This window comes from Tupaia chinensis, unplaced genomic scaffold (assembly GCF_000334495.1).
Source record: "Tupaia chinensis unplaced genomic scaffold, TupChi_1.0 Scaffold000407_1, whole genome shotgun sequence".
Lineage (NCBI taxonomy): Eukaryota > Metazoa > Chordata > Mammalia > Scandentia > Tupaiidae > Tupaia > Tupaia belangeri.
In genome coordinates, this window is record NW_006159909.1 from 1917675 (window position 1) to 1932301 (window position 14627).

The 14627-nt window shown below is 40.2% G+C and overlaps 1 protein-coding gene across 1 annotated transcript in view; it reads right to left on the reverse strand.

Moving 5' to 3' along the window:
- ASIC2 (acid sensing ion channel subunit 2) overlaps positions 1-14627 on the reverse strand; it is a 312420-nt gene that overhangs the window by 14993 nt on the left and 282800 nt on the right. Inside the window, exons 4-5 of the mRNA XM_006154383.3 lie at positions 2862-3012; positions 409-465 (exon numbers count right to left, since the gene is read on the reverse strand). Coding sequence (XP_006154445.2) covers positions 409-465; positions 2862-3012 — 208 coding nt within the window. The remainder of the gene's footprint in view (positions 1-408; positions 466-2861; positions 3013-14627) is intronic.

The window sequence follows — 14627 nt, forward strand, 5'->3', positions numbered from 1 at the left end:
GCAGAGCATGGAATGACCTCCGCCTCCTCATGTGAAAACATCAGAGTGTGAGGGCTAGATTGCCACGTTCCTTCTGTGGCCCACATGGCTACCCATTATCTATCGTCTCTCCTATCTCCTGCATTCCTGAGCATCCTTTGTTCCCCTTGAAATCTTCTCCTTTCCAGCACCACCTCTAAACATCTTTTCTATTCCTCAGCCCCCTTTTCAACCCTCCTCCACTTGTACCAGTTTTCTCCCCATCCTTCTCGCCTCCTTCCTTTCCATCTCTCAGCTGGCCCAGCCTCTTTCCTCTCACCTCCTTTTTATTTCATCTTCCACAGAATCTCTCTCCCATATCCAGATGATCACCGTGATCTCAATCCCAGCCCCCCTTCCTATCATTCCATCTGTCCCTCCAGTACTGACCTAGTGCAGGCTCTGCACACTCCTTGTGCTGCTCAGGGGTACAGAAAGGGGCATCCCCTGCAGAGAAGAAACATGAAGGAGAGTTACTCAGGCAGAGCCATGCATGTCAGCAACATTGTCCTTCCGTTAGCTTGGGGAAGTGAGCACCTCCCGTTTGTGGAGATGAGCGGTGGCTGCCAGTGGATAGTCAGAGGGGGTCATGGGTCAGAGTGTATCTGGAGTCAAGGGACAGTTCTAATTTGCACTATGAGCTTGGGCAGGCCATTCACCTTTGAGCAGTGGAGATAGCACCTGCCTGGCTAACTTCTCCTCGTTTACATCGTATGTCCAACCAGCTCCTATAGCGAACTGGTGAGCTTGCCTTGAGGACCGAGGTGGGTGAGACCTTCTAAGCCTGGATATGCATCATCTCCTTTAACCTGTGCAGGTGCCCTTCTAGGTATGATATACAATATTGTTTTACACATGGGTGATTGAGGGATAAGCATCCTGTCTTCCCAGCACACCAGAGCTGGAAGTGACGGAGGTGAGCTTTGCGCAGAGGTCACTCTAATCTGCAGGCTGAGCTTTGCCAGGACATCACATTTCTGTAAGTGAGCAGTGATTGCCTTGTGTTGCCTCATTGCTTTGCCTTTAATTTCACATTAATAATTGAGGTGTCAGTAACAGTGTCAGGGGTGGAATGATTAAAACCTCTTCTGCTTGCTGTTGGGCCAGGTTTCATGGGGAAGCCTCACTGGCTGGTAGCTCAGTCCATGCATCAGGGAAGTCATATTTACCAGTGTTGGATTCTCCTCTCTGGGCTCTCATTGTAGACACCTTTTAGTTTTCCTTTTCCAAATGCTAATGTTAAAGTCCACCATAATGTCTTGCCCATCCCATTTCCCTAAAGACCTGTTTTAGAGCTGAAGAGCTGATCTACTTCTTTTCCAGTAATAACAGTATAAATGATAATGCTTCCCTTTTTGCTCTCTCTTCTAGGAAGCTCAGAAGCAATTTATGTTATTATCATTTATTGTATATACACATTTATTATTTTACAGTTTTGTAGGTCAGACTCAAATATGGATTTGCTTAGCTAGATCAAGGTGTTGGGAGGTTTGTGTTGTTCTTCTGGAAGATCTTGGGGAGATTCTAGTTCCTGCCTTTTCCAGCTTCTAGAGGTCCCTCCCCACATTCATTGCCACCTCCTTCCTTCATCTTCATGAATAAAAGTGTGTCTCTCTGACCCTTCTGTCACTGTCACATTTCCCTCTGACCCTGACTGAACAGGAGCATGGAGTTTAAGGACCCACGTGATCAGATGGGGCCCACGCAGATAATCTCATTTTAAGACTACTAACCTTAATCATATTGGCAAAGCTTCTTTAGGCAGAGACAGTTTTAAAGATGAATCATTCTAATCTTCAATTACTAATGAAATTACCGATTGCTAATGAAACCCTTGGGAATTTAGCTATGAAGATGTTCGTATCAGCTTGGCTGATACAGAAAACAACTGGTAATGAACCAAATGTCCAAAATAAGGGTTTTATTAAACAAACTAACATATGATATCACCATGAAATAGCGACCGTTAAATATAAATAGCAACTGCATAAATATAATAGCAACGTTCTTGGACTATAACAGGGTAAGGTGACTTTAGTCAACATGACTCTTCGTTCCCTCTTCCAATATACTGACACAACAGTCTCGGACGTTTTATAGTTTACGAAGCACTTTAAAATCCAAGCCCAATTTGATCATTATAGCTAAGGATTATGTGTAAGGACAATAAGGGGAGAACAGAGAGGGTTAGTAACTTGTACCAGGACAAACAGTGAATGAGTGGAGGAGACTGAATTAGAAGCTAAGGCCCTAGGCCCTCTGGTCCCAATCATCCTTCCATGATGCAACAGCAATCTTTCCCTGCTCAGACCATCTCCCCACTCCACACGCTTATGCCTCTGACATGCTGACAGCCTCTAATGAGATGGCTACATGCATTATTAGTCTGAAAACAGAAAGGTCAGCACATGCACATTTATCTGCTGGTTAATAGACTTTTGCCTCATTTGAAAGGGTATTAGACATTTGGATGCAAGAAGGGAAACATCTGGATGAATACAGCAAACATCTGGATGTTCAAACATGTACCACGCCAGGATATGAGAGTTGCAATCATCCAGTTGTTTGGACATTAAACTCTATCTAGAAGGTAAGAGCAGTGAACAATTGGTAAACATACTGAATACTGGGGTGAGTACTTTCCAAACATCTGGATGCTTCTGGACACAAGATGCTGCCTTGGTTGCTGGACTGGACCTTTCTACCTGCCCTCTAAGTGTTTAGGCACCGATGACAGAAACTTCCCAGAACACCATCTGTTTGACCCTAGTAGCGTGGATATAGTGATCCCCACTAGTGTTCATTTCTGTGAAGAAGGCCCCTGGTGGTCCCCTTGCACTGACCTGGCATGTGGACCATGCGGCAGTTGCAGTTCTCCACGATGTAGCGGGTCTCACAGTCAATCCTACAGGCGGTGATACTGTAAACAGGAAAGAAGTCGAGCCCCATCTCTGAGGATCGGCACTCACCCCACGGCGGGGGCAGATATGTGAGCTGCAAGACAGAAAGGAGAGGGCAGTGGTCAGCCCTGGAGGATGCTGCTCATTCAGCCTCAGCAGAACTCAGTGGCTCCTTCATTGCCTTATTCTATCACAAAACAATGATCGAGCACCTCCTGTATGAGAACCTAACTAAACACCGTTAACTTATGGGCCTGCAGCATCTGGCTCCAATACGAGTTTTCCTCCCTTATCTTTCATTAGTTTGGTTCCCCTGGGAGTCTAATCCATGCCATGTGTCCTCTCCCTTCCACACTTTGTCATTTTACATCTCATGGGATGACCCAACTAAGATTTATCCTCTTGGAATGGGGCACTAGGACTCCAGATCGAGACCTGGAGGTTAAAACCTAGGAGAGGATTCAGGATGAAATGTCTTTGGGCATCATCATTGTTACTTAGGATCCTGGCTTGCACTAGAGTAACTCTCCAGGGTCATGCTGTGGGTGAATCCTTTGGGGGAAAATGACGGTCCTTTCTCAGAGGTCCAGTGACCATACATTTCTTCTAACCTCAGTGATACTTGGCTGGTGGTGATGCAGATGGTGAAGGATGAGAGAACCAGTGGTTATTAAGTATATACTGTCTGTTAGCCCAAGTTAAGTTCTTTATATCTAACTTTTTTTTTTTTTTGGAGAGATTTTTGCTATAGGGCGCGTGCGCTCGCCAGACAGACAGAGAGAGACATAGAGACAGAAAGCGAGAAATCACCCCCAGGGGGGATGGTCACGCCGCAATCCCTTCTCCTCCATTCTCCTCTCGGGATCTTGGGCAAGCACGCACACGCGCCCAGCGTGAGTTTTAAGCCACTGGGTCCAGGACGCGAACCACGGTCGACTACGTGAGAGTCCAGCGACATAGCCATTATGCTAACTGCTGGTTCCCCTTTATATCTAACTTTTAAAGAAGAATACAAAACAAATAAGATGTACAAGTTTTAAGTGCATAGTTCAATGAGTTCTGACAAATGTATACATCTATGTAATCACCACAACGACCAAGATGTAGGACAATTTTACCACCCCAGGAAGTTCCTTTCTGTCCCTTTCTAATCAGTTCCACCTGCCCAGGCAATCACTGTTATGACTTCTGTAACCATAGTTGGGTGGGCCTGTTCTCAGACTTCATATACCTGTAAGCTTACACTGTACACTCTTTTGTGTCTGACTTCTTTCACTCAGCACAATGTTTTTGAGATTTATTCACACAATTGTGTGCACTGGAGTTCATTCTTTTTTATTGTTAAACAACTTCCTAGTGTCTGAATACACCATACTTATTTATTTATATTTTTAAATTTAGTCACCTAAAGATGTACATTTGGGGAACCAGCAGTTAGCGTAATGGCTATGTCACTGGACTCCCACATAGTCGACCGTGGTTCATGTCCCGGACCCGGTGGCTTAAAACTCATGCCGGGCGCTTGTGCGTGCGTGCCCAAGATCCCAAGAGAATGGAGGGGAAGGGATTGCGGCGTGACCATCCCCCCTGGGGAGGTGATTTCTCGCTTTCTGTCTCTATGTCTCTCTCTGTCTGGAGAGTGCACACGGCCTATAGCGAAAAACCTCTCAAAAAAAAAAAAAAAAAAAAAAACCACGTATTTGGTTTGTTTCCAGTTTTTGGTGACATGAAAGGGATCCTATAAATGTTTAGGTATAAGTCATTTAGTGGACATATCTTTGAATTTCTCTTGAGTAAACAGCCAGGAGTGGAATAGCTAGTTCATAGAATAAGTATAGGTATAATTTTAAGATTTTTTTTTTGAGAGGTGTTTGCTATAGGGTGTATTCACTCACCAGAAAGACGAGAGAGAGAGAGAGACAAAGAGAGAGACTGAAAAATCACCCCCCTGGGGTGATAGCCACACCACAATCCCTTCTCCTCCATTCTTCTCTCAGGATCTTGAGCACACATGTACATGCGCCTGGTGTGAGTTTAAGCTACTGGGTCCGAGACTTGAACCGCGGTTGACTACATGGGAGTCCAGTGTCAAAGCTATTATGCCAACTGCTGGTCCTGGTGTAGGTATAACTTTATAACAAATTGTCCACTTTTAGCTAAAGTGATTCCACTCTTTTATATCGCCACCACTACTATATGAGAGTTCTAGTTACTCTACAACCATGACAAATCTTAACCTTGTCCATCTTTTTAATTTTAAACATTCTTTTAAGTGTATCATTGTATTTCACTGTTTCCATTTGCAGTTGCCTAATGATTGATGATTTTGAGTATAGTTTTATGTATTTACTGGCTCTCCATATATTACTGTTTGTGAAGTTTCTATTTAAGTCTTTTTGCCCATTAAAAAAATCAGTCTGTGGCATGATGGTTAAGGCAGCTGGATCTCACACAGTCAACTGCGTGGTTCAAGTCCTGGACCTGATGCCTTGAGAACCATGTTCAATGCGTGTGCATGCGTCTATTCCAAAAGATGGGAGAGAAGGAAGAGGAGGGATTGTGGCATGACCGTTCCCCATGGGCGGTGCTTTCGTGCTTTCTCTCTCTCACTGGTGAGTGCATACGCCTTCTGGCAAAAACCAGAAGCAAAACTACTTGTCTAATTTTTACCTTCATTATTGAGTTCTAAGAGTTATCCCTATATCCTGGATTCAAGTCCCTGTCAGATACATGCATTGCGAATATTTTCTATATATATCTGTGTACCTTTTTATTTTCTTAAAATTTTTTTTCTTATTTCCTACTTTTAAAATCAACATAATTAAGATATAGTTCATATACAATAGAACACATCAGTCCATGTGCACAATTTAATTAATTTTTATAAATGTATATACCCTTGTAACCACCACTCTTTTTTAATTTAATTTTTCATTATTATTTTAATTTGCTATAGGTCACATGCACTTGAGAGAGAGAGAGAGAGAGAGAGAAAGAGAGAGAAAGTTTCCAGGTCTGGGACTCAAACTGCCGTCAGCCATGTGGGAATACAGGGCCTTAAACACCACACTACCTGCTGGTCTCACTAATGACCACTCTTATCAACATATAGAACACTTCCATTAACCTCCCAAAGTTCCCTATTTGCAGTTACTCTCTATCCCCTTCCTCCAACTCTCACACAACCGTTAATCCATTTTTTGTCATTGTAAACTGGTTCTGGTTCTACTTGTTCTAGGATTTTATATAAGTAGAACATATAATACTTATTCTTTTGTGTCTGGCTTCTTTCTCTAAGCATGTTTTTAAGATTCATTCATGTCCCTGTATTCATCAATAGATTATGGTTTTTAGGTTTTTTTTTTTACCACTGAGTTTTACTTCTTTCTTTTTAGTTTTTATTCTTTTTCTTGTCTTGCTGCATTGGCTAGAAACTCCAGTATAATGTTGGAAAAAATTTGAGAGAGGATATTTTTGCCTTTTCCATATCTTTGGATGAAAGAGTTATTTTACCATTAAATATGTGAGGCATATATTTTTCTTAGATGCTCTTATCAGATTGAGGAAGGCAGTTTCTATTTTATTTCTAGTTTCCTAAAGGTATTTATATATATGTGTGTGTGTGTGTGTGTGTGTGTGTGTGTGTGTGTGTGTGTGTGTGTGTATGTATATGCATATATATACACATAAATTTTTTCCCCTCAGATTTTTGCTGTAGGGTATTTTTGCTGTAGGGTGTATGCACTCACAAGAGAGACAGAAAGTGAGAAATCACCCCCCGCCCATGGGGGGGATGGCCATGTTTCAATCCCTTGTCCTTTTCTCTTGGGAGTTTGGGCACACATGCACACACACCTGATATGAATTCTAAGCTGCTGGGTCCAGGACTGGAACTGCAGTCGATTATGTGGGAGCCCAGCGATGTAACTATTTTGCCATCTGCTGGTCCCTATATATTTAGAAAAAAATTTTTTTTAAACTTAATGAATTAATTAACTTTTTATTTTTAATCATCAAATGGTACTGTTTTGTTAAATGTGTTTTCTGTTTCTATTGAGATAATCACATGACTTCTCTCCTCTATTTTGTTAATACAGGGAATGATATTGATTTGTCTCTAGATGTCAACCACACCTTTCATACCCAGGATAAACCCCATTAAGTCATCTTTTATGATCATCTTTATATATCGCTCTATTCAATTTGCTAATATTTTGTGGAGGATTTTTGCATTTATGTTCATGAAGGATATTATATTTAATTTACTTTTCTCAAATATCCTCAAGTTTTTGTATTGAGATTTTGCTGACTTTATAGAAAGAGTTATGAAGTGTTTCCTTTCTCTGTTTTCCGAGTTCGTGTAGACTTGGTAGCATTTCTAACTTAAATGTTTAATAGAATGTACCAGTGTAGCCATCTGGACCCTGTGGTTGTGTACATGTGAAGATTTAAAATTATGAATGCAGTCCCTTTAACTGATAGAGAGACATTGAGGTTTTCTATCTTTTTTCTTGTGCTAGTTTTGCTCATTTACTCTTTTTGAATTTATTAGCATAAAGTTGTATATAACATTTCTTATCATTTTTTAATGTCTATAGAATCTATAGTAATGCTTAATATTAGTAATTTGTGTTCTATCTTTTTTCTTTTTTTGGAGAGGTTTTTGCTATAGGGCGCATGAACTCGCCAGACAGAGAGAGACAGAGAGACAGAAAGTGAGAAATCACCCCCCAGGGGGGTTGGCCACACTGCAATCTCTTCTCCTCCATTCTCCTCTTGGGATTGTGGGCACGCACGCACTAGCGCTCGGCGTGAGTTTTAAGCCACCGGGTCCGGGATCCGAACTGTGGTCAACTACGTGGGAGTCCAGCGACATAGCCATTATGCTAACTGCTGGTCTCTATCTCTTTTCTTTTAAAAATTAATTCTAATTCAATTGTACTTTTTTCAGAAGGCATACACCCCATGGCTTCACTCAAATTGATTGAGATTTATTTTGTAGTCCAGCATATGGTCTATCTCTGTGAATGCCCATCTGTACTTGAAGAGTGTACAAAAAATAAAGGGTATGCATTACTTAATTTTGTGATCATTTCATAAAAGGTATTTAGGTTAAGTTGTTTGATAGTATTCAAATCTTCTATATCTTTACTGTTTTTTTGTTGTTTACTTAGTCACTCACAGTTACTGAGAGAAGAATGTTGAGATATCTAACTATGACTATGGGTTTTCCTATTTCTCTCTTTAGTTCTGTTAATAGTTGCTTTGTGCATTTTTTTTTTTGAAGAGGTTTTCACTATAGGGCATGTGTGCTCGCCAGACAGACAGAGACAAAGAGACAGAAAGCGAGAAATCACCCCCCCCCGGGGGGGATGGTCACACCGCAATCCCTTCTCCATTCTTCTCTCGAGATCTTGGGCACGCACACACATGCACCCGGCGTGAGTTTTAAGCCACTGAGTCCGGGACGTGAACCGTGGTTGACTACGTGGGAGTCCAGTGACATAGCCATTACGCTAACTGCTCGTTCCCTGCTTTGTGCATTTTTAAAACTTATCATTAGGCACATATATATTTAGGGTTGCTACATCTTGATGAATCAATCTTGTTATTGTGAAATAACCCTCTATCTCACGTAATATCCATGTCTTGAAGTTTGCTATGTGTGATGTAGACATGGTAGCTTTCTTATGCTTCCTGTTGATCTGTTTCCATTTTTCCTTTGTTTTTATTTTATTTTTTGTCAATACTTTACTTTTTAACTCATCAAAATCTTTATATATTTAAGAAACAGCTTCTGTAAACAGCCTATTTGTATTTTATCCTGCCTGACAATATCTTTTAGTTGGAGGGTCAATCTATTTACGTTTAATGTAATAATTATCAATATGGTTGTGTTGAAGTCACCATCTTGCTTCTTGTTTCTTATTTGTACCCATTGCTTTTTCTTCTTTTGTTTTCTTTTTTCTGATTTCGTTTGGGTTGAGTATTATTGTCATAGTTCATTCCATCTCCTCTACTGGCTTTTAATTTATACCACTTTGTATTATTATTGTTTTTAATTGTTGCTCTAGGATTTATAATATTCACCCTTAACTTACCAAAATCTACCTTGAATTGATATTATACACCTCACATACAATTCTTTGCATTTCTTCTGTCCATTTTTATTGTAGTTATATAATTTATTTTTACACTGTTACTAACTCTATAGTGCACTGTTAATATTACTTTTTCCTTAAGCAGCCCATTGACTTAGATAAATTAAGAAAGAAAAAACTTCTAATATTTATCCACATATGTATTATTTTCATTGTTTATAATTTTTCCTGTAGATCTGAATTTTCCATTTGCTAAAATTTCCCTTCAGGCTGAAGAAGCTTTAAAATAGTTCTCCTATTTGCAGAAAATTTTTTCAGTTTTCATATGTATAATATTTTAGCGTTGTCTTTACTATTTAAGCATATTTTGGTTGCAGATAGAATTCTAGGTTGGTAAGTGTTTTCTTTCAACATTTTTTTCTTTCTTTCTTCTTCTTCTTTTCCTTCTTCTTTTTTTTCCACAAAGAGGTTTTAACTTTAGGCCGTGTGCATCCGAGAGAGAGAGAAAGAGAGAGAGTGAGCGAGAGACAGTAAGAGGGAAAGTGAGAAATCACCCTCAAGGGGGATGGCTAAGCTTCAATTGCTTCTTCATTTTCCTCCTGGGATCTTGGGCACACATGCACATGCACCCACTGTGATTTTCAAGCCACTGGGTCTGGTATTGGAACTGCGGTCAGTCATATGGGAGTCCAGCCATAAAACCACTATTCCATCTGCTGGCTCTCCTTTCAACATTTCAAAGATGGTATTTCTCTGGCCTCCATTGTTTCTGATAAAAATTTTATAGTTCATCTTATTACTACTCTGTATGTATTATGCCTTTTTCTCCTCTCTCTGATTGCTTTTAAGATTTTCTTTCTTGGGACCAGCAGGTGGCATAATGGTTACATTGCTGGACTCCGACGTAGTCAACCACATTTCGAGTCCAGGATCTGGTGGCTTAAAACTCACATTGGGTACATGTGAGTGCATGCTCAAAATCCTGAGAGGAGAATGAAGGCAAAGGGATTGCAGTGTGGCCACCTCCCCGGATTTCTCACTTTCTGTCCCTGTCTCTCTGGTGAGAGCACACACCTTAAAGCAAAAAACAAAACAAAACAAAAACAAAAAATAAAACCCAAAAACCACCACCAACAAAAACAAAGAAACAAACAAAAAACCCCCAAATAAACTTCTCTCTTTCTCTCTCAAGAAGTAGAAGAATTTTCTTTCTTTGACGTTAATGATTTTAACTAGATGTCATATATGTGTGTGATTTTCTTTGTATTTATCTTGCTTGAGTATTGCTGAGGATTCTACATCTGTGGACTGATACTTTTGAATAATTTTGGAAAAATACTAGCCAATGTTTCTTCAATTTTCTTTCTTTCTTTCTTTCTTTCTTCCTCTTTCTTTCTCTTTTCTTTCTTTCTTTCTTTCTTCCTCTTTCTTTCTCTTTTCTTTCTTTCTTTCTTTCTTCCTCTTTCTTTCTCTTTTCTTTCTTTCTTTCTTTTTTGGAGAGGTTTTTGCTATAGAGACAGAGAGACAGAAAGTGAGAAATCAACCCTCCCTCCCCCGCCCGGGGGATGGCTATGCCGCAATCCCTTCTCCTCCATTCTCTTCTAGAGATCTTGGGCACACACGCACATGTGCCTGGCGTGAATTTAAGCCACGGGGTTCGGGACTCGAACCGTGGTTGACTACATGGGAGTTCAGCAACATAGCCATTATGCTAACTGCTGGTCCCCCTCTATTTTGTCTTTTATCTCTGGGATACAAATGATATGAATGTCGGAATTGATACTGTTCCACAGGTTATTGGGGTTCTTGTTCACTTTTATTAGCTTTTTTCTCTTTGTGTTTCATTTGAATCATTTCTGTAAGTCCATCTTCAAGTTTGGTGTTCATTTATTGTTTTGTATCTAATCTTCTGTTGTTCCCAACCAACATTTTGTAAATTTTAGACACCGTATTGTCAGTTCTTTATTTTTTTTTTTTATAGTTTCACTTGCCTAAAAGTCTGCCATTACTTATATCTTTTCCTGAAATTTTACACGTTTATCATTGTTATTGTAAAGTTGCTACTTCCAGTTCTAACACTGGGGCCATATGTAGATCTGTTTCTATTAATTGTTTATTTTTTTTCTGGTTTTCCCTCTTCATATGTCCAGTAGGTTTTGATTGTATACTGAAGGACAGAGTAATTTTTGATTGTATACTGGACATTGTGCATAACATCTTAAAGTGACTTTGTATATGTTATCTTCCTCTGAAGAGTATTTGAATTTTATTCTAGCAAGTAGTTAAATTAATGGTGAATTACTTTGATTTTGAAGAGGCATTATTAAAACCTTTGCTTAACAGTCGGCATATTTTAGCCCTGGGCTATAGCCCTTGGTTTTGGGATATGCTCCTAACTCCTTAGCAATGACACTTCTGGGGTTTTAGTGGAAAGTCTGAATGGTTTCTCAAATGAGACTTAAATTGCAATCTGTCTCCCCTGGACCCTGGATTGGCATCTGCTGAAATTATTGCTCAGCTCTTTCAACTCTTGTTGTTGTTTTTTTTTTTTTTTTTTGTTTTTTTCCTCTGGGCTTCTTGGAGTCTCTCCTTATTCATACATAGTTCAATCCAAGGCTGAGCCTAGAATTTTAAAAATGTTTATGTAAAAACTTAGGACCTACCTCTGTGGGGCCCTTATTCTGGGATTTCCCCTCCTAATGTTCAGAGTTACTGGCAATCCTGAATTCTGATTTTTGGTTCCTTAACTTAATGATTGCTGGTTTCTGGTTGAACTTTATCCCTCTTATTCCCTTTGAATGTTGAACTCCCTTCAGGGAGAGCTCAGATACATAAATGTGGTTCATTCATTGTGGTTCCTTTCCTTCAGGGGCTGTATTCATTCCAGTTTGTACCTACTTTTAGTCTCATTCCAATGCTATCAAAGATATTTCAAGAGTGTTTTGTCCAGAGTTTATGATGGTTATTTCCAGGAGCATTAGTCTGATATTAGCTTCTCTACCATTTCTGGAAAAGTCTCTGTACTTATTTAATGTAACATTCACAGAAATCTTGAGATAGGTGTTCCCATTCTCATTTTATTGATGAAAAAATTGAATTTTGGAAAGTTTAAGTAGTCTGTGTAAGATCACACACCTAGTAGCTGGCAAGGCAAGGAGACTCTGACTCCAAAACTCGTACTCGTCACACTATACATTCATTGCTCCCCCTGTGGCAAGGAAATTGGTGGGCAGGATAGAGGAAGACTCTAAGAAGTGCTTTCCAGCTCTCTTCCTTTTTGTTTTTATCTCATTGCTCTATTCTTCTTTTCTCATGAATATTTGCTTTATTCTTTTATATTTTTTCTTTGGAGTCTTTGAGCAGAGCAGAATTCCTGTAAATTTCCTGTATGACCTTGGATAAGTAACTTTAGACCTTAATTCTCCCATCTGTAAATAGGGAAGATTTGAGGTAGATTACCTCCCAAACCCAGGTTGATAGTTTATGATTTAGAATGGGTCCTCTCTGTTGTTCAATATTAAATACATAAATACACAACAGAAATTGTGATGTAAAATGATGTAAATTAATTTGGAGGAGGGCCTATTTCTTTTCTTTTTACCTGCCAAATTAGGTTCTTATGATGGAAGGCCAATGAATATAGCTGGTGAAGCTCTAGTGATAGGCCAAAATTTGTTTGGAATCAACCATCCCCAACCTCTATTTTTGTAAAGGTCATGATTCAGATACCCTGCCTACCCTGCTGTGGCTGTTAATCACCTGTTCCATTAGCTTCTCTGAAGCCTCACATGCAACAACAGCTGGAAAATTACAGCATGCACAGCACTCACTCTTGCTTCCCAATGAGTGTCTGAAAGTGGATTGGAGTATTTGTTTATCTTGGGCAAGTGAAGCCTCAGGGGAACCCTAAAGCACTGTCTTCAAATATCTGAAGTACTGTCTCAGGGAAGAAGAATTAGATTTGTTTTCTGGCATCCCATGGGAAAAATAGATTCAAGAACAGTTGTAACAAGGGAAGAGGGGATGCTGATAACATCTATCAATGTTGCATGCACTGTGGTAGGTACATGATATACATTGTGTTATTTAATCTTAAAGGAGGATAAATTCTGGATTAACATAAGGAAGAACTTTCTAAGCCACTAGTATAATTCGATAATAAAATTGTTGTCTTGGGAGTGAGTTCCCCATCACCAGGGCTGTTCAAGCACAAGCTATACAACTACTTGGTGGTGATGGGAAGAGGGAGGTCTAGGCATTCAATTTACAGTTGGTTGAGAAGACTTCTAACGTCTTTTAAGCCCCCTATGTCGAATCAGAGGACCCTAAATCTATTATTGCAAAGTTATTACATAAGTAGAGACAGTTGAATGATCCAGACAGAACTTTGAACGCCACTCTTTCGTGAGCTAGCTGTGCAACTTTGGGTAAGCAGCACAGCTCCCCTGCTCCAGGCCCAGATTTTAGCCTCCTCATTTGATTCAGTAAGTTCAGTGTCTAGTAAGTAGGCACTCATATAAACTTAGTTCTCATCCCCTACTTCTGATAAATTCTTTCCTGTTCTTCTGTCCCTCCATTCATTCAACCAACAGCCCAGCTCCATCTTTGCTCTCTTTATAACTTGGTTCTACAAACCAGTAAATCTCTGCCTTTTTTTGGCTTCAATTATTTGGAGTTGAGTTTCTTGTGATAAAGACTCTTCTCCAATTCAGACACCCAACTCAAGATATTACCAGGCAGCTGCATCTGTGGATCTGGAGCTGGGAGAGAGATCTGGACTAGAGACAAGAACATAGGAGTCAGCAGAGTATTATAAAGCTATGGTGCTGATGAGTTAGCCCGGGAAGAGGAGGGACACCCAGGATTGAGCTTTGAGGTTCTCCTGCACTTACCCTCTCCATTCCTTTTCTACCATGCCGTGGAACATATGCTTGGATAATTGCTTAAATTTATGAACTGAACAAATAATTCAAGAGTTTGGTGATTGAATTCCCTAGTGCTTGCCTTGCATTATTTCACTGGCTTGAGGCTTCTCTTAATTGCTGTTTTCATTTTATGGGAAGTAGATGATGTTTGCACCTAACTTACCTCAGGACAGGCTTGTATTGTTCCTCAACTACTGACATTCTCAGACTCTCAAACCAGAAATCCTGGGGCATGGCAGCAGATGGCACCGTAGTTAGCATAGCTGCCCAGGGCCCACTCTCGGTAGTCCTAGGGACCCTAACGGAGTCCAGCCAATCTCCCAGTCCTTGCTGAGCTCCCTTGGCCTTTTCCTTAGGCTGGTAGCTCACTTTCTGAGTCCTCAACATGGATGCTAGTATGAGTGGATGTTCAGAGGATGGTGAAACTTCATAGGCATATGTTGGTTCCTTTCCTGAAAAGGTAGGAAATCTCATGGGAAGTAAGGAGGAAAGAAACATGGAGAGATACCCACCTACTTCACCTGATACTCACCTGACTTTTTCTATGGGAGCTATGCCTCCTCCTATTCCAGGAATTGGACACGATGCTCATCGGGACCAAATCCCTTTAGGCTCTGGTTACCTCTGAAGGTTCCTCACCAGAACTAGACAAAGGTTCTCAGTGCCCCCCCCCCCCCCCCCCC